Below are 19,276 nucleotides of genomic sequence, written 5' to 3' on the forward strand. Positions count from 1 at the left end.
TATATATGTAAGCGTGTGTTTGCGTGTGTAGCGGGGGTTACATGGAATTGCAATATCGAATAAATTCGATGAAAATGCTTATAGCATCATAACAAATTTTACATTAAAACAAAAGTAAGGTTTTTTACAATCCCAATGTCTGTTCTATATGTTACGCATTACTCTTTGTATCATCAACGTTTAAATAAGTACAGTCCAAACCTGGAAGTCCTGCATCGCTATGTGAGTGTAATTATTATATCTTAACCGTCTTTTCTTACTTATTGTCCTTTGTATATCATAAATATAGTAGTATTTCGAATTCGAGTGCCGGTCTGGCGTTAAAATCAGGGAGGAGGCAATAGCCTCCCTGATAGGCGAAAAGGAAACTAGGGAAGAATTCCTCTCATGCTGCGAGAAAATAATTAAAAAAGTTATACAAAAAATAAAAAAATAAGTAGACAATAAGAAAAAAGGTGATATAATGTAACTCAAATGTGATATAAAGTGTGATAAAAATGTAAATGAAAGAAAAAAGATAAAATGTAACAAGTAATGAGGGAGGAATGAAAGGACACAGAGCAAAAGTGAAAGAAAGCAGAATTGTGGCATAAAAGAATAGAATGAAAGATTATGTGTAGAATGAAAGTAGAGAATGAAAATAAAAAATTATGTGAAAAAATTAAAAATTAAATTTCCAATAAAGACCCTGTCCCATCTAAGATAGGGGTACGAGAGGTTAAAAAAATATATAGTAGTATTTTGTAGAAAAATGACCAGACATATTACAACTTTTAATTGATATATCGCTTAATTGTACCATTTAAATGCTTCTGGAATTGTTAAATGAATAAATAATTCATTAGAAGTTTCCGGAATGATACCACCGAAGACGAGATATCGACACTAGTTCTAATTGAAAACGTGACGAGTGACGTCACAATGGCTTGAAGCCGCGTCGTTCGAGTTGACATCAATTGCTATTGGTTGACTCCAGCACAATGGCATTTTAACACGTTGACCTCTTCACTGTCAGGCTGAGATATCTTTAATATGGTTCTTCTCGTTTTAGCCTTTCCGGACTTAGACCCTCGTATTTTGAGGTCTTTCGTTCCCTACTGTTTGGGGCAGAAACAGAATATTTTAATTTTATTACCAATCGATACTTATAGAATTTATTAAGTTTTGAGTTCTATTATTCACATATCATCAATGATATAGAAGAAATGAAAGAGCAGGGGTGAGCAACCTTTTTAATCATCACATAATGTAACACTATTTTATAAAATTTTATTTATTAAAAATTAGATTAGGAAAATATAACAACGGAAAAACAAATATATTACACCAGCAACCACTTCACCTGCGACACTCAGCACAGGTAATCGTGGCGATCTTTGAGGAACGCCTGTGCCTTCCACTGGACGTCTATAGACTGATATGATGATGACATAAAGCGTATATATACTAGTAGGTAGCTGATATAATAAGGAGTAACATAACCTAACTCTATTTCAGAAGATTCTTAACTGAAATAGTTTTTTTATGATTGCAAACAGACTGATGTTTAAATATATTTGTTATGGCTAATCTCTGTAATGTCTGAACTTGGATGATTTTATGAAAAAAAAACTAAATATTTTTAAATAGTCGCGAGAGCAGGTAGTTATAAATAAAATATTTATCAATTATCCGTATGTTTATGTGCAATTACTGGAATTGATTAATGATACAAAAAGAATCACTATTCCCGTTATCAAAGACCGCCTCGCTACGCACGTAAACCATTGGATACATGTTATCGGTGAAGTTACATAAGGGTGTTGAGACACTACAGCAGTTTTTTTTTGTTGATTTACTAAAACTTCCTATAGTTCAATAACATAATCGTGCAAGCTATTACAGTCACATCCGTTAAGGGAACATATATATGCGGCCCGCCTAGCAATCCAAAAATTGAATTTATTTATCGAATTTCTCCCATAAATATATTATTATAAAATTAATGATAATAAGATGGTAATACTAATACATACTGAACCGAAACAATTTGTTTGTGACGAGTTACTCTCACGTCGACTTGTTCAAACATGCATTACGAAAGCGATGCGTCTGTCTATTTTTGCAAAACAATACGAATTACACAACTACCACTGTTAAATCATTCAACACCTGTTTCATTCCTCCACTGGGCATCACCAGGAGTAATGTTACGATCAGTGGTCTGGCGGGCGGTACACTTTATTGCACGACTACTGCTACATAGCGGAAGTAGTTATATATTAGTCTTTTTCTTAAATGACCTGGTCTTATTGCAAATTTCCCTGTTTCCAGCAGTGACGGTCTTCATCTGAAATGATGATACGATCTCTTACTTATAATTATTATCATCCGATATAAGCGGACTCCAAGGCAAAAGCTTGCTCCAAAGATCGCCGCGACGAGTGATTTTACTCTACTCGCATCCAGCGATTTCCCGTGACTTTGACTATATCTTGGGCTTACTAAGTGGGGGGACCTGTGTCTTTCGACTCGTGGTCGTCACTCAAGAACCGTCGGATGCAAGAGCGATGGGACCAGATCACTGATACTTCAGACTATCAATTCTTTGAGCTACATCAGTGACTTTGGTTCTTCGATCTCGGCGCGCAGCTACGAGCATACCTTATATGTATTTCCTATTCGTTCTACTTTAGTTTTTGTGCGTTAATTTTGATCGCTCCAGTGTAACACAACCCTAAACAATTTCCGTTCACGGAGGCAATCGCGTGAGCCACTCTATATTGTTTAAATTCATAACTGAATGTTTTATTTACATTGCTACATTCCACGTCCTTAGCCCACGGGACGTCGGATACGTTAAAATATGAAAACATGCCGTAATACGTATAATAAATACGTATAATATTGTGAAATTATGAATTACCAATTGTGAACAGAGAAGACGAAAATTTCTCAGAGCTCATGGTCAGTCACGCGACGAATATAGTAGAATCAATGGATCGACTGCTTTATAGGTCTTTGACATTTAAAAAAAACCTTATAATGCAATGTACCGTACTATGACCGTAATAGGAACGTGTCAGGCACGTAAATAACTACTTATTAAACTACGCTCCCTGAAACTGGTCATAAAAGGTATCATAATTTCAGTCGATTCTTCTTTGACTTCAAGATATTGCAAATAGGATCTTTATAAATCCGTATATATTTTTGTAAATTCAAGTAAAACATATTACTCTATTTCAGATTATTTTATCTATCTTTTGAATCGATTTAAATAAAAAAGTCACTGGGTTTTTCGTTAGTTCTTAGTAAATGGCGCTTTACGAACTAACATAAACTTAATTTTAAGCTGTCGATTATAAATGATTGTAATGATCTCATAATGAAGCTATTTTGACTTTGACTTTAGATCGATTGGAAGTGGCCCGCGTCCTCCGACTTCCGTTGACCTAAACGGCAATTTGTTCTGCATACTGCCACTTCAATTTGGGAGGAGGGGATATACCATAGTATATATATATATATATATATATATATACCTGTCAGGCGTGTTAACGATCGCAATGTGATATTATGGTACGCAGAGGACATTTCTGCCCATCATTTGAAAACTTGTTTATAATCAAAAGCAATCCTGTGTATGTTAGTGTACGAAATGTGAATTATATAAGGTAGTATCCCGGGAATCGAACCCATGATCTACGACTAAAAGTCTTAGACCTCTACCGCTATCAGCTCAATCGGTGACCATTTGATATTTGTTTATTTGCAATATTGTCAATCATTGCGACGCTAAGACCGTCGTTGAGAAACAGAAGAATGACGGGGCGCCAGTTTTATTTCGGGTTTGTTTTTGTTTTCGCGTTCTAAAATTACACGCGATGCAAATTCGCAATTATGTTGATTCGTTGTTATTTATAACGCGAGTCGTGTTGTTGAACCCCGGCGTTATTGTCTCGTGTACGGATCAGCTGAAATTTGTGATATATTTTAACCCAAAATAACATTAGATTCAAACTTAAGTACACTACTTAAATAATCTAATAAACTTAAATGGCATGTACTCCTACTCCTAGTGTCACTGCAAAGAGAGACTTGTCCACTTTTACTCATTTGCCATCATCATGTAGACGGATAGACGCTCATAGGCCACCCAATCCTAATAATTCCAATGTCTATGTCGTCTCAATCCCAATGTCAATCTCCTCAATCCCAATGTCAGTGTCCTTAATCTCATTGTCAATGTCCTTAATGTCAATGTCCTCAATCCCGATGTCAATGTTCTCAATCCCGATGTCAATGTTCTCAATCCCGATGTCAATGTCCTCAATCCCGATGTCAATGTCCTCAATCCTAATGTCAATGTCCTCCATCCCAATGTCAATGTCCTCCATCCCAATGTCAATGTCCTCCATCCCAATGTGAATGTCCTCAATCCCAACGATCGCCACGATGACTTTGTCATCGGCTCGTGCTTGCTACTGTAGAAACTTTTGCCAACGGCCGTAGGTTGCATGAGCCCTATACCCCAACTATTGCCACTTGAGAATACCAATTCTTCGAGACGCCGGTGGCGTTGGTTCTTTTGCAGATTTCCTCATTTCTGTTTCGATCTCACAGCGAAACTCCGAGCGTAGCTCTCTCCATTGCTCTCTGGATGACCTTGAGCCTTGTTATAAGGATCCACAAGTCACAACCGGCAACATACTTAAAAATAGGATCAAATATCACATACCTAATGGGCGACGAACAAATGCGCCCAGATTTTTGCAAAAGTCTAGTGCAGTATGCAATAAATTAAAAAAGCCTCAAGAGTAGAACAAGGAGAGTAGGTAGTGTGGCAAGTAAATTAAAGTAGTAAAGTTAGTTAGTTGTTGGAAAGAAAACTAAACATAGTTAAAATAATTTATTTAAAAAAATAATAATAAATGTAAATAAATTCAATAGTAATCTAAGAGTGAAGATGTGGGAAGGAAGTCAACGAAAGGCAGATGATATATAATCGATGGAAACATAGATATTGTGAAGGACGAAAGAATTTGTAAAGAATAAAAAGATAAATTAAAAATTTTAGATGGATAAATTATTTATCTGTATATGTAACGTCCCTGCCCTACACATAGGAAGGTAAAAAGAGGTGTCCTCAAAAACATATTTATAGATATATAGTCAAAGACTCTAGTCTGGCAATTAATAATCTTCTTACAATTTTTTAACTTATTTTATAACATGTTTTTCTATTCAATGTCAATTTTGATAGCACAAATAAATCTAGGTGTTTTTTTGTGAGGTCATATAACAAAAATTGTAACTCATATTTATAAATGAAAAAAATTAGTAACGATGCATGCCGTCCCTGCCCCACACATAGCGAAGAAAAGAGATGTCCTTAAAAAACATGTCTGGCAATTATAATTCTCTTCACAATTTTTTAACCTGTTTTATAACATGTTTTTCTATTCAATGTCAATTTTGTTAGAACTAAGAAATCTAGGTGTCGTTTTGTGATGTTATCTAACAAAAATGGTAACTCATATTTATAAATGAAAAAAATAGTAATGATGTATGCCGTCAATTAAAAGAAAGAATAGAGAGTAATTAACTCCGGACGCTGACAGACAGCTCTGTTGGCTCTTGAAATCCATTCTCAGCTCGAGGGCTCTTTGTGATATGAACTGAATTGCTTCACTGTCATTCTCGTTTGTCCCGGTACAAGGTCGAGTTTATACTTCACTGAGATATAAAGGTACAACAGATACGGCCATATCAACGATCTGGGCGATTTATGTTTTGACTGCCACTTGCCCGAGTGGACAGGAAGAGTCTCGGATTGGGCCGTTATATTAAAAATCGAAAAATATTTATACAAAACCTTAAAAACTACGTTAGCAAATCCTAGAACTAACCTTATTTACACAACCAATCACAATCCTCACTTTACGGCCAATCACATGCGTTGTCCGTGTGAGTGCGACGGAAGATGTGTGCGATAGAGAAAGGTTATCTACGGAGTTAGTTGTCGTTACACATCTATTTACTGGATTGAGACGACGTTGAGCTCTCAGATCCCTTTGGTGGACTATCCATGGAGTGAGTAAGTTCAAGAGACGCCATGAAGGGATCCTGGCCTGAACTGTCATTGGTTGATTTTACCTGTTTAACATTTCGCATACTTTCGAAAAATGTGTCTCATCTATGTATCTCTAAGCATGGTGTGTTTATGATGTAATGTAAAGTAAGTATAAAATATGATGTAATATAATATAAGTAAAGTAAGTAAATAAGTAAATCTTATATAAATAATATATTATATAAGTTATGCTTTGTGGTACAGGATAATTTTTGTTTTTAAATTCTAACATTGACACTGTCGTGATTAGACTGCCATATGATGTATATATACTTATTGTTTTAGAAGAAATTCTGTAATTAGATAATAGCGTATTATCAAATTGAAGTGACTATAAGTGACGTACGTGACAGGCCATAGCATGTAGAACAAATGGTTGCTGCGGTCTTAAAGTTCTGTTGTGGTATCCACGGACGGAAAACGCAGACGACCTTGTTAAGAAGGAAATATAAATTAAAATTATTTATACAAAATAATATACTGACAATTTCTATTACAAGCGCAAAAAATAAGAATTTTTAAACCATTGCTCATCGCATATATTTGCATGCATAACTGTAAAATGAGTCATTTGATGCGTTATGGTATGTTAAATGTTAAAAATTTCCAAGAAAGGATTTTATGAAATGACACCTACAAAAGACAGCGCGGGCCACGTGAAGAGTGAGACAAATAGTAAATTATATAGAGATATTGTCAGTAAGAATCTGTAAAACATATGTTACATTAATTTTTTTTTAATACGATAGGCCAATAACTTTTGGCTGCACAAAACCTGCAGGGACAGATAACAAAACTTTTAAAGGGTGCTATTAGAAATCTATAGGGGTGTGTAAGACTGGACAAATAAGTATTTTAAAATGTAAACAGTAAGTTAAAGAATTAAATCAAATGAGAAATATTAAAAATGTAACAAATAAGACAGACGAAAAGGAGGAAAATACCAAAGCTAAAAGTAAAAGTTGTACTGTGAAATATATAAGTAATCAGCTGTAATATTTAGAGAGCGTATAAGAGGGAAGGAGGGTGATGTGTATAAGACATGTAAGCCAGGATAATGTAAGATATAGTGAAGAAAAATAGATGACGAATGAATGAAATTGTGAAGAATATAAGGAGAGAACGTAAAATAAAAATAAGTGTCTGAAAAAATTATTTAATAGAATAAAGAGACCCTGTCACGCCTAAGGTAAAGGTGTACTGGAGATCCCAAATAACGGGGACCAATAAAAAAAGTCTATGGGAGACGCTAATGTCCAGCTGTGGACGTCCAATGGAATGATGATGAAGATTTAAGTTATGGCAGCATTTATGTTGATGATTGAACATCACCTAGTGTTTGATTTATGTGCACACAAACTATTTAAGTAAGAAAAGGACCAATATTAGGCCACTTTCGCACATGCAAACACAGAGTGACACTAATCGGTGTTGGCACTAATCGGTGTAACATAACTCCTGAAGATGCACCGTGGAGGCGTGAAACACGTGTTGAGTGATTTGACGGTGGCATTTGTGTAATTCGCATTGTTTGCCGCATACGCATTTATCAGCGGGCTGGCGGGCGGTGTACGTTGCACGACTACCGCTGCATATGCGGAAGTGGCTAAATATTGGTCCTTTTCTTACTTAGGATGGACTTCCGCAAGGTAACGCCTGATTCCATTAAATACAAGCTATTTAATTACGAAGACACTGACTATCGTTAAATTTAATTAATTTCTCTAAAAATTAGTCTGACTTATATACGTCCATATTTAAAATATATAAAAATATGGCTGTTGAGACGACACGAGCGAGGCAGAACCGGTACATGGATATAGCATTAACATTGTATTTTGATTCCGCGTAGTTTATTTTTTAAATAGCACTTAAAATATTTAAACTGGTCACCTTGAGACATCACGCATTGACACTATAAATAATAAACAACATCCTTGATATATTATTACTACGAGGGTGAATCAAAAAGTTCTTAGAAGTGCATATATATGAAATCTTTTTGGATCAAGTTCGATATTCAAAGTAAAGAGTGTCTATCACACTATATTTATGCAGACTGTCACTTGTTTTTGTCAGTTCGTTCGCATGTAATAAATTTTTTTGTGCAACGAGTTGCTAAAAAGTCAAAATTATGGATAAAAGTGAGTTACGTGCGGTGATAAAATATCTCAGTTTGAAAAAAATGTCTACGAAGGAAATTTTTTTGGACATTCAGCAGACATTAGGGGGTGATGCTGTACCCTATTCTACGGTTGCGTACTGGGTGGCTGAATTTAAAAGAGGTAGATCAAGCTGTAAAGATGACCTGCGTTCTGGGCGGCCTTCAACCTCAGTTACAGAAGAAAATGTCAAAAAGGTTGAGAATCTGGTTTTGGAAGACAGAAGACAGAAGAATGACTATAAAACATATAGCTGAGATCCTAAAGATATCTTTTGGTAGCGTTCAATCCATTTTAATTGATTCACTGGGGTGTCTGCAAGATGGGTGCCACGAATGTTAACCGACGAAAACAAAAAGCGACGTTTGGAAATTTCCAAGCGTAATCTCGAAATGTTCCAGCGTGATTCGGATAATTTTTGCCGTCGTCTTATCACCATGGATGAAACGTGGGTCCACCATTTTGATCCTGAAACTAAAAGACAAAGCATGTCTTGGAAACGACCATCCTCTCCATCCATTAAGAAATTTGAGTTGCTCCTACCGCTGGCAAAGTTATGGCCTCTGTGTTCTGGGATAGTGAAGGAATCCTTTTTATTGATTACACGCTAAAAGGCCAGACGATTACTGGACCCTATTATGCAAATTTAATCCCGAAAGTGCGTGAAGCGATTAAAGAAAAACGTCGTGGAAAACTGTCGTTGGGCGTGTTGTTCCTTCAAGATAACGCTCCTGCTCATCGATCGAAAGTTGCGCTCATCCGCTGTGCTGGGATCAATCTCCTTGACCACCCACCATATTCTCCGGACTTAGCCCCAAGTGATTTTCACTTATTTCCAAAATTAAAAGAGGAAATTCGTGGAACAAAATTTCACGATAATGACGCGGTTATAGCTGCCGTAGAAGACTTTTTCGAGAGTCAAGAAAATATTTTTTTTTTCACAAGGAATAAGGAAGTTAGAAACGCGTTATTCTAAATGCATTGCATTGGTGGGAGATTATGTAGAAAAATAAAATATTATTATTTAAATCTTTGCATTTTTTAATATTGATTCCAAGAATTTTTTGATTCACCCTCGTATTAGTGGTCGTAATAGATGAAGCTATTGATAGAAAATTATTTCGCCACACCTCTTTCTAAGCGTTTATGGTATATCCCGCCATAGATATCTTTGGCGGAGGCCTATACCTTGCAGTGAGCGACTAAAACGAAGATGATTTTCTGTGTAATAGAGCTTACAACATCTGTAATAAAACCCCTGAAATAATTGCGTACCGTAACACCACACTGCGATCGACATTCCACCAGCCGATCGTGATGATTATGGTGTTACCTTCCACAGATCTTTAGCTGACACCTATTGCCATGTTATCTTTTGAATTTGACTTACATCAACACTATATATTACGCAGTAAACGAAAGATGTGCTAACAGAGTATCTTCAGTTCAAGGCCGAAGCCACACAGGCAGCGATAAAACCATTATGCAATATTAAATCTCCTTGTTGACTTCATTGCCAGGAAATAAATGTATACATAATGATCAGTGCTAAAATCTCTCACGTGTTCACTGTCTGAGCGATATAATTGCGATAAATAATTAGTCTAATCACTCTTACGTTCTATGTCACAGCGGCATATGGTAACGATGTCGCATGGGATTTTGAGTTCTATGCGTAGTACACATAAGAGTGTATTTGTAGATATAATTACAATGACCTAAGATTTCCTTTTTCAAAATCACACTAACGTCTTGTGATAACATATATATATATATATATATTGCACACATGCACAAAATATAGCGTAACACACATCCACACACAATACACACACACGCGTATATAATTTCGTTCGAAATTTAATTTAATAATTGAAATGTTTTTATGTGTGTTTCTAATTTTATTTCAATTTGGTTCATCTCTGAATATCTATACAGATGAATAAAATTGGAAAGTCTGTTTGTAATATCACAGTGACTTTTTATAAGGTACATATTAATATGTCGTCGCCATCGCCTAATAAACCCGTAATCGCAAAAATCAAATTTTACAGGAGAAACAAAAAACCGAATTTCTTTAATAACTTTCATTATATTAAAATTGCAAGGATAATTTATATGCCAAAATCAAAGTTATTTTTTTCCCGCATCTACGCTTTTAATTTCTGTTTATACATTCTGAAAATTATCTGAGTTATTACGGAAATAAAATTTTACTGGAATTAAATTCAAACGTTTTTAAACGGTTTTATTTAGTTCGACTCGTACGAATTTTTAGTTTGGATCAAAATTAGAAATTGAAATTTAAGCACCTTCCCGTTGTCAGATTGATCTGAAATTTGGTACACACATTTAATTTAGATGACAATACAATATAATAAAATCAATAACATTATAAATCTAAGATGGCCGCCGATACAAAATGGCGGATTACGAATTTTTCCTTAACCCCCTCAATATGGGTATCAAATGACAGGGCAACACTAGTAAAACACGATGATTATGTCAAAATTTAAAATTCAAGATGGACGCCGTTCCAATATGGCGGACTAGGTACATATTTTTCCACAACCACCACAATATGGGTATAAAAAAACCGTTTAACTTAAAAGTTTTTTAAATGTATTTATTAAGAGTAACGTCCTTTACGATGTTATTCGAGCGGAAATTAATACTGACCGTCATTTGTAAGGTTGCAATACGAGATAATAAATGTACACATGAGTACGTACTGTACATTCCTGTCAACTCTATCACCGCAATAGCTTTTACAGTTTTTTTTCGAATCACATTGGATTAGTTTGTGATTGATCCTTTAAAAAGATTATGATATAAGAGGTCAATATATTCATAAAATTGTTTAAAAGTAGCCAGTAACACCCATTACTAGCAAAACGTTTTTCCAACTAATAATATCGTAATAATAAAATCTGTCTGTACATACCGAATTTGACAGAAATAGAATAAGTCCGCAATAGCATTATACATGTTTTTTTTCGGTGGGGGCGAAGATATATAAGGTACATATACCAAAACTACATTTTTTAATTTTTTTTGTCTGTCTGTCCAGCTATGAAATGGCTGAACCGAATTTGACAGAACAAGTACTGGTAGGTAGGTGATGTAATAAGAAGTAACTTTGGATACTTTTATTTTAGACAAATAACGTAAAATATTTTTTGTTCAATTCCACGCAGACGTAGTCGCGGGCACAGCTAGTTAGTAAGCAATGAGTTCTTAAAAATAAACAATAATGCTTTATTAACCTAGATACAGTGTCAATCACGGTTCATAAAGATGGCATTGTAAGTGACAGTGAAGGTAATTATAAACTGACATAAACCACTTTACAGGATGATTAGTTACAAGCGTAAAACATGAAAAGGTCAAAAATCCTTTAAGGTTTTATACCTATATCCAATCACCTTGTATAAAGTGACCGCTTTGAAATATTTTTTTACCAAAAGAAATGAACATTAATTGTGTTTATATAGGAAAACGACAGACCGATTACTTTTGAAAATACAGTTTTTGTCGGAACCGCTAGTTGTTAGAAGTTCTGTTCTCTTGTTGTTTTTTTTTTTTTTGAACGGACTCTCGCTCGCCTAAATGGCATTTGCGAATTCCATGTGTTTGAGGTGGCAGGAAGCGGAGTGCGATCTTTTAAAGTAAAGAAACTTGTAGACTCGCAGTGTAGTTTCGGCTGATGAATATATTATTTTATTGGATTGAGAGGCGACCGTTGGATCGTTGCAGTGAACGCTCAATGAAATCACTAAGATCAAGGGCCCCCACAAGTGGACCTCGTCTTGGGCTGTAAATCGTCGATAATACCCACTTAGCATTTCGACATAATAGCGCTCTATCTCTACTATCAGCGCTGGGAGAAGTCTCGGAAGAAACTCAGGAAGGCTTCTCCTGTGATGTACGATAAGAATTCTGGTTATTTAATGGAATCAGGCGTTACCTTGCGGAAGTCCATCCTAAGTAAGACTCTGTGTTTGGCACTAATCGGTGTAACATAACTCCTGAAGATGCCCCGTGGAGGGGTGAAACTCGTGTTGAGTGATTTGACGGTGGCAGTTGTGTAATTCGCATTGTTTGCCGCATACGCATTTATCAGCGGGCTGGCGGGCGGTGCACTTTGTTGCACGACTACTACTACATGTGCGGAAGTGGCTAAATATTGATCCTTAATTTAGAATTCTGGTTGGTTATCCAACACTGTTCTCATTATGTTGTTTCATATAAAACAAGCATAGTTTTTTTTATCGCAGCCAATCACGTCGTTGCGACACTCCATTGTTTTCTGATAATGTTTACGCAATAACCGAGTGAAATACCTTTGTTTATAATCTCTGAACGATGCAATAAACCCGGTATGGAACTATTGTAAATTGTTAACAACGTTCATGATAAGATATACTTTAGTGATAAAAATAATTGATACTACGATATTGTAAATCCGTCACTTATATCTACTTTTATAATTTATGATAATTGTATGAATTTACTTTTTGTAAACAGGTCGATAAATAGCGTTTTTAAAACTGGAATGAATATTACTAAAATAATCATCATTTACTATATATCTCTGAAGATTTTGTACTGATTTTTTAATATAGTTGTAATGGAATAGGCGTTAGTCTTCCATCTCACCTGATGGAAAGTGTAGATGAAGACGAAGTTGGTACACGCCCATCTAAAAGAAACCTGTTCACTCTACTCATAAAGGCTCCAGAGTTGAACTCATCAGGAAAAATAGACCCAGGCAGGTTCTTCCAAATCTTGATGACTCTCACCAAAAACGAGCTGACAAACCGGTTAGTTCGACTTTTGGGTATGTCAACAACGTAAAGATGAAATTTTTGCCTGCGTCTAGTAGTCCGATAAAGGAATGGAGATGGCTCAATCAGTTCGAAAAGAGCTTTCGAGCACTCTTCAAAGTACAACCTATAAAAGCTGGCAATTCGACGACGATGCTCAAGGGTGTGTAGTCTGCTATTTGAGAGCTTTTTTTTAATTGCTTAATATAATTAGCATTTATAATCTGTGATAATTGTACGAATAAAATTTTTGTAAGCAGGTCGATAATAACGTTTTTAAAATTGGAATGACTGTATATTAAAATATAAGTTATTGGCCTATCGCATTCAAAAAGAATTATTTATTATAACATATTTAATAGTGGAAATAGGGTTGAATGTTTTACAGATTTTTGCTGACAAAATCTCTGTGTAATTTACTATTTGTCTCTCTCTCTTCACGTGGCCCGCGCTGCCTTTAGGTGTCATTTCATAAAATCCTTTCTTGGTAGTCTTAAACATAAAACATACCATAAGGCATCAAATGACCAATTTTAGAGTTTTGCGTGCAAAATATGCGATGAGCAATGGTTTAAAAATTCTTATTTTTTGCGCTTGTAATAGAAATTGTCAGTATACTATTTTGTTTAATTATAATTATTTAAATTTATATTTCCTTCTTAACAACCATATTTAATATATTCAAGCAGGAAAATATAAAGTCAAGTGTCCTTCGTCATTTGTTCCACTGTGGTAGAAATAGGTAACTAGTAAGTGTTGCTATGAATAATAAACATATGAAAATATATACTTGCGAGTTTTATAACTTTAAAAGATATAATTTGAAAATATTTTTTGTAATTATCGACCCCTCGACCCCCCCTTTCAGGTGGAGTACGTTTCTATGTGACTATAACTCGGAGTAAGGAGTTACCATCACGTCGGCCTATATACGTCCTCCAAGACATAACCCTCCAACATAGGTCACCACGATGCGGTGATCGGGCGATCTTAACTATATAATATCTCGTCTACCAGCTGAAGGTCACTAGTCGCAAGTCTTTCAGCCCCAGAAATCGGTGTTCTGGCACTAATTGGTGTAACTTTACTCCTGTGCATGCTCCGTGGAGGGGTGAAACACGTGTAGAGTTGATTAACGGTAGTAGTTGTGTTCCGCATTGCTCGTATCTGCGCGCAGAGATCGAAGAACCAAAGACACTTATGTAGCTCAAAGAATTGATAGTCTGAAGTATCAGTGATCTGGTCCCATCGCTCTTGCATCCGACGGTTCTTGAGTGACGACCACGAACCGGAAAACACAGGTTCCCCCACTTAGTAAGCCCATGACATAGTCAAAGTCACGGGAAGTAGCTGGTATGCGAGCAGAATAAAATCGGTCGTGGCGATCTTTGAGGCTGGTTTTTGCCTTGGATTCGGCATATATCGGATGATAATAATTATAAGTAAGTGATCGTATCGTCATTTCAGATGAAGACCGTCACTGCTGGAAATAGGCCTCCTTAAATTTTCAATAAGACCAGGTCATTTAAAGAAAAGACTAATATATCGCTGATCGTAACATTACTCCTGAGGATGCCCAGTGGAGGGGTGAAACAGGTGTAGAGTTGATTAACAGTGGTAGCTGTGTTCCGCATTGTTTGCAGCACGCGCATTTATCAGCGGGCTGGCGGGCGGTGCACTTCATTGCACGACTACTGCTGCATAGCGGAAGTAGTTATATATTAGTCCTTTCCTTACTGTAATAAATATTACTATCGAGTTGTAGCTCAACGGTAACGACTGAGACTTGCGATCACAGGTCGCGAGTTTGATTTCTAGGATATAATCTTATATAATTCACACAGGGGTGGCTCTATCTCGAGTAAACCGTGGGCCCCCTAGGCACCCCCTAGGCCTGTCCCCCCGGGCTATAACTATTAACTTTGCCGTCGTAACAAGAATTTTTTTCATAATCCATCAAGCTCTTTTATAAGTAGGTATAGCTTACAGTATGGTATTAGTTACGGCCTTTCTTCTTATGACGGCAGAATAACACTCATTGTTTTTATACCTGTAGAACATCTCTGTTGCGAAACTAAGCGGCGAACCGCGATAGTTTATGTTTCGTCTTGTGTTTTAAGTTTTATAGACAGCGAAATCATATCGTTGTAATGTCATGATGCAAACAAATAAGACTGACAAAGAAAAGTAATAAAGTGATAAAGAATAATAATACAATATAAGTAAAAAATGTGATATAGAATATAAGAAAATGTAAAAGTAATGTGGAACGAATGAAAGGCGATACAGAGCGAAAGGGAAAGACAGTGGAATTGTGGAAAGAAAGAAATGAACGAAAGTTATTATGAAGTAAGAAAGAAAATAAAAAAACGTATGTGAAAAAATTAAATTAATGTAAATAAAAAAACTCTGTCCCACACCAGATAGGGGGTACGAGAGGCTCCCAATAGCGGGGGCCAAAAAAAAGTCATGATGATCCAAGACGATGCTCTTAGCGACGGCAGCGCCTATGAGCATTGCATACCCTGCACTAAAGGTTAAGCCGCTTCTGAATTCACACTTTGAACATTACTTATATAAGATTATCACAACTCACTGATAAGTTTCAAGAGGATGGGCACCAGCGTCCTCTGCATACCATAGTACCGCACTGCGATCGCCAACCAGCCTGCCAAGCGTGGTAATTAGGGTATATTATCATATAGATGTCTTTGCGGAAGGCATGTCTTGCTATGAACTGAAACGAAACCTTATACACCAATACCTCACTTTGCGTCGTGGTTACGTTCCAAAAAAGAACGACGCAATGTGAATTAAGATTTTCTATAGCAAACCATGTAAAGATCGAAGATAGGTTCCAGGATTACGAAAATACTACTTTTTAAAAAGAATATTGAACAAAGTAAACATTTAAAAAACAAAGATAACATAACTCTGCCAATAAATAAATTGGAATAATATTTACGTTTTTTGTAACCAGAAACAACACGTAAAAATTTATATCAATTTATTATTCTCTTTTAAAAAAAGCACAACACATTACGTAATTGAAACTGAACTCTAAAATTAGCAAAATAAAGTGAAAATAAAACTGTATAAAAATTGCGTTGATTTTTAGTTAGAAAGAGAATCCCCGAGTTTTGACGACATGGCGCAATCAGAAACAAAAGTGTTGCCATCTTTTAGAAAGAAAAAAAAACTTAAAAAAAATTAAAGACTCGAACCCAAAACAAAGCAACCTCGAAAATCTATCGATGCATAGTGAAAATTAGCATTAATTAAGCAGCAACGCAACTTCGAAAAAAACGCAAAACGCAACGACGCAAAGCGAGGAATTGGTGTACTAAGATGGAGCCATACATATAGATACAATAGAATTAAAAATATATTAAGGCCAGTAAAAATTAGTTACCTAAACTCTCCACGTTGGGGGTTTAATCGTGACCTTGAAACGATAAGGTGGCCCCGTTAACAATAATCCTTCATTTTCAATGTTATGGGTATATATTATTTATATATCATGGCGTTTATAGTAAGTCGTACTCTCTAAAATTTACTACATACCATAATCTAGCGCAGTGATTTCCAAAGTGGTCTTTATCGACCCCTAGGGGTCTATGACAATCTGCAAGGGGTCTACGTCAGTGAAAAAAAGTTTGAGGGACCATGAAATGAAAATGGGGTTCCACGGTAGTGGATCTCAACACATACACTGATAGTACCTATTTACTTACACCATATTATCTTATAACATCAAAACATTTACATTATTTGTAAAAGTACCTATGAAGTAAAAAATTTGTTTATTTAATGTTACGTATATTTTACATAACAGATTCAAAATTTTATTTTTTGAGTAGTTTTAATTTAAATTCAATTAATAAGTGCATAAATTAACATGTGTTTTTACTTTAAGTTTTTAACACTTAACTTCACTACAGTTAGAAATTTACAGAAAATCAATATCAGGTAAGTAGGGGGTCTACCCAACACGGAAAAACATGGAAACTATAATGTGTATGAATACTGGGTTTATAATTACACACGCGTTGTAAAATATTTTGTTGCACATTATTCTGTGTATTATGCTTCTTCTTTTCAGCCAATAGATGGGATGCAAGGCATATGCCTTTTCCAAAGATTGTCACGATGATTAATTTTGGACTGCGATCCTGCGACTACCCCCAACCTTGACTTTTGAATGAATTATTAAATTGTGTAGTTACTAATAGTTATATGTATATCGCGTACGGATGTACTTAACAATAAAAATGACGTAGGATAAATATCAGTGCATTAAAACGAAAGTCTGCGATCAATATGTGTTACCAGTGATGAGTTACTGGTACAGAGACGTGATCTCTCAATTTGAGCCTCCTTAGCAAGCCCATAGTCGTTCAATAGGCCATGGAGAGGTTTTTAAAATTTTAATACCTCGTTTCTCCTGCCTGTTTGGGGCAGAGATGTTACAATGCGAGTGTAAATATTTCTTTTAATTTCTGTTTTATACCATGCTCTTGTTCCGAGCAATGGTCTGCTGAACTTCAGAAATGCAAGACGACATTTGTCGTTACCCATGAAGGAGGCGATACTTTCTTTTTCCACTTTCCTGCCCATCCCAACCTCGAGATCAAGACGTAGGTGACGAATAGGTTCGGAACTTCTCAAAGAGATCAAATTAGAAATGACGAGAATTGAAGACGAAAGAAAGTAACCGAGATAGCTCAGCGGATTGGCAAGTTGAAGTGAGACAGCATCATAGTGCGTAAGGCCGTTGGGATCTTAAGGTTGAAGACCACGAGCGCCAGCAAGCGGGGCGTGGGACGTGCACCCAGGTGGACAGACGACCTTGGTGATTTCGTCGAAGGACGTTGGATGCAGGCTGCCTCGCTGCCAGCTGTCTACTTGCTGGACCTGGAATGATGACGATGATACACAAAATTTATTTAATAAAATACGCAAGGTGACAAAGAAGTCGCTGTACTTACTTAAATGACATGATTCTTAATAAGAATTTTTAAATTTTCAGATCCTAATTGGGATTACGCTGATGGTGTGGGTGGTGCAAAAGGCCCGGAAGGAACTGACGATCGCAATAATGGCGGCGGAGCTCGGCCGCGACACGCTCTCCTCGTCCAGCAGTTCCACCATCAGCTAGCCCTCGGCCAGGGCCACGGACCTCGACAGCGGCTCCGAGAGGACCAGCTAGTGCACGGCCCCCGGGTGCCTCGGCACCTGCGACTATGAAACCTATGTGTGAAGTGATTGAGTTCACTTTCCTGTGATATTATGATACGCACCTCCAAGAGGTTTGTTGCTTCACTACCGAATGTCAGAATGTGTCACTTGCTTCGTTCGAAAACTTGCATTTATTTATAATAGAATAGCAAGCCTGTGACGGGCAAATATTGTTACTAGCCGAGTTAAACATACATTTTTGCGACGTTTATAACACAAAAGAGATATTAAAAATATCTATCTCATATTTTGTTAAGCGATTTCCATGTTTACCTGTGAGTGGTACGTGTGAGAATTATTAATAATGGCGGACATACTCGGTTTTAATGTATTAAATAAAAATACGTTTTACCAGTTATAATAATATTCCTGAAAGAAAAAAATTACAATTCTATGAATAATTATTCTGGAGATTGGTATTTTTTAAAGTTAAGATTGACAATATAGAGACTATAATAGAATCTCTTTTTTGACAATTTTTATAAGCAGCACCACGAGCAAACACACGCTGCGTGGTAGTCAAGATCGCGTGTTGTTAGATCCGGGCAGCGCACGATCCATCACCGCGGCGATCGTTGTGATGATGGGATCGAAAGGTTGAATACCACTTGATCAGAATTCTTTTCTAACTGTTGGTGTAGATTCATACCAATTGGTGAATACAATAGGTCAGGCGTCACATATGACGAAGGTTTTTTTTTATTTATTATCATTCCGAATCCGACGAAGCACTAAAAACTGAAAAGGAACGATTAAAAGAATATTCGAATAAAAGAATGTTTTATTTAACGTATCACTTGTGCGGCAGTTTTACGCACAAACAAATTGTAGACAAACATCGAAAAAAAAACCATGACCCAGTTTCAGACCGTGTGCGTCTGCCAAACGCGACTTCGGTACTTTTAATAGAATTCGCGCCAAAATATTGTCTTGCG

The 19,276-nt window shown here is 36.2% G+C and overlaps 1 protein-coding gene across 1 annotated transcript in view; it reads left to right on the forward strand.

Annotated features, from left to right (window-relative positions):
- The window catches only part of LOC137919327 (transmembrane protein 64), a 58,199-nt gene extending 39,642 nt beyond the window's left edge, over positions 1-18,557 (forward strand). The window contains exon 3 of the mRNA XM_068762372.1: positions 18,133-18,557. Within this exon, the coding sequence (XP_068618473.1) occupies positions 18,133-18,261 (129 nt within the window). The 3' untranslated portion in view covers positions 18,262-18,557. The remainder of the gene's footprint in view (positions 1-18,132) is intronic.
- Positions 18,558-19,276: the final 719 nt, after the last annotated feature.

This window comes from Battus philenor, unplaced genomic scaffold, assembly GCF_028537555.1.
Source record: "Battus philenor isolate CCGP_79_NKW_IND1 unplaced genomic scaffold, ilBatPhil1.0.hap1 SCAF_16, whole genome shotgun sequence".
Lineage (NCBI taxonomy): Eukaryota > Metazoa > Arthropoda > Insecta > Lepidoptera > Papilionidae > Battus > Battus philenor.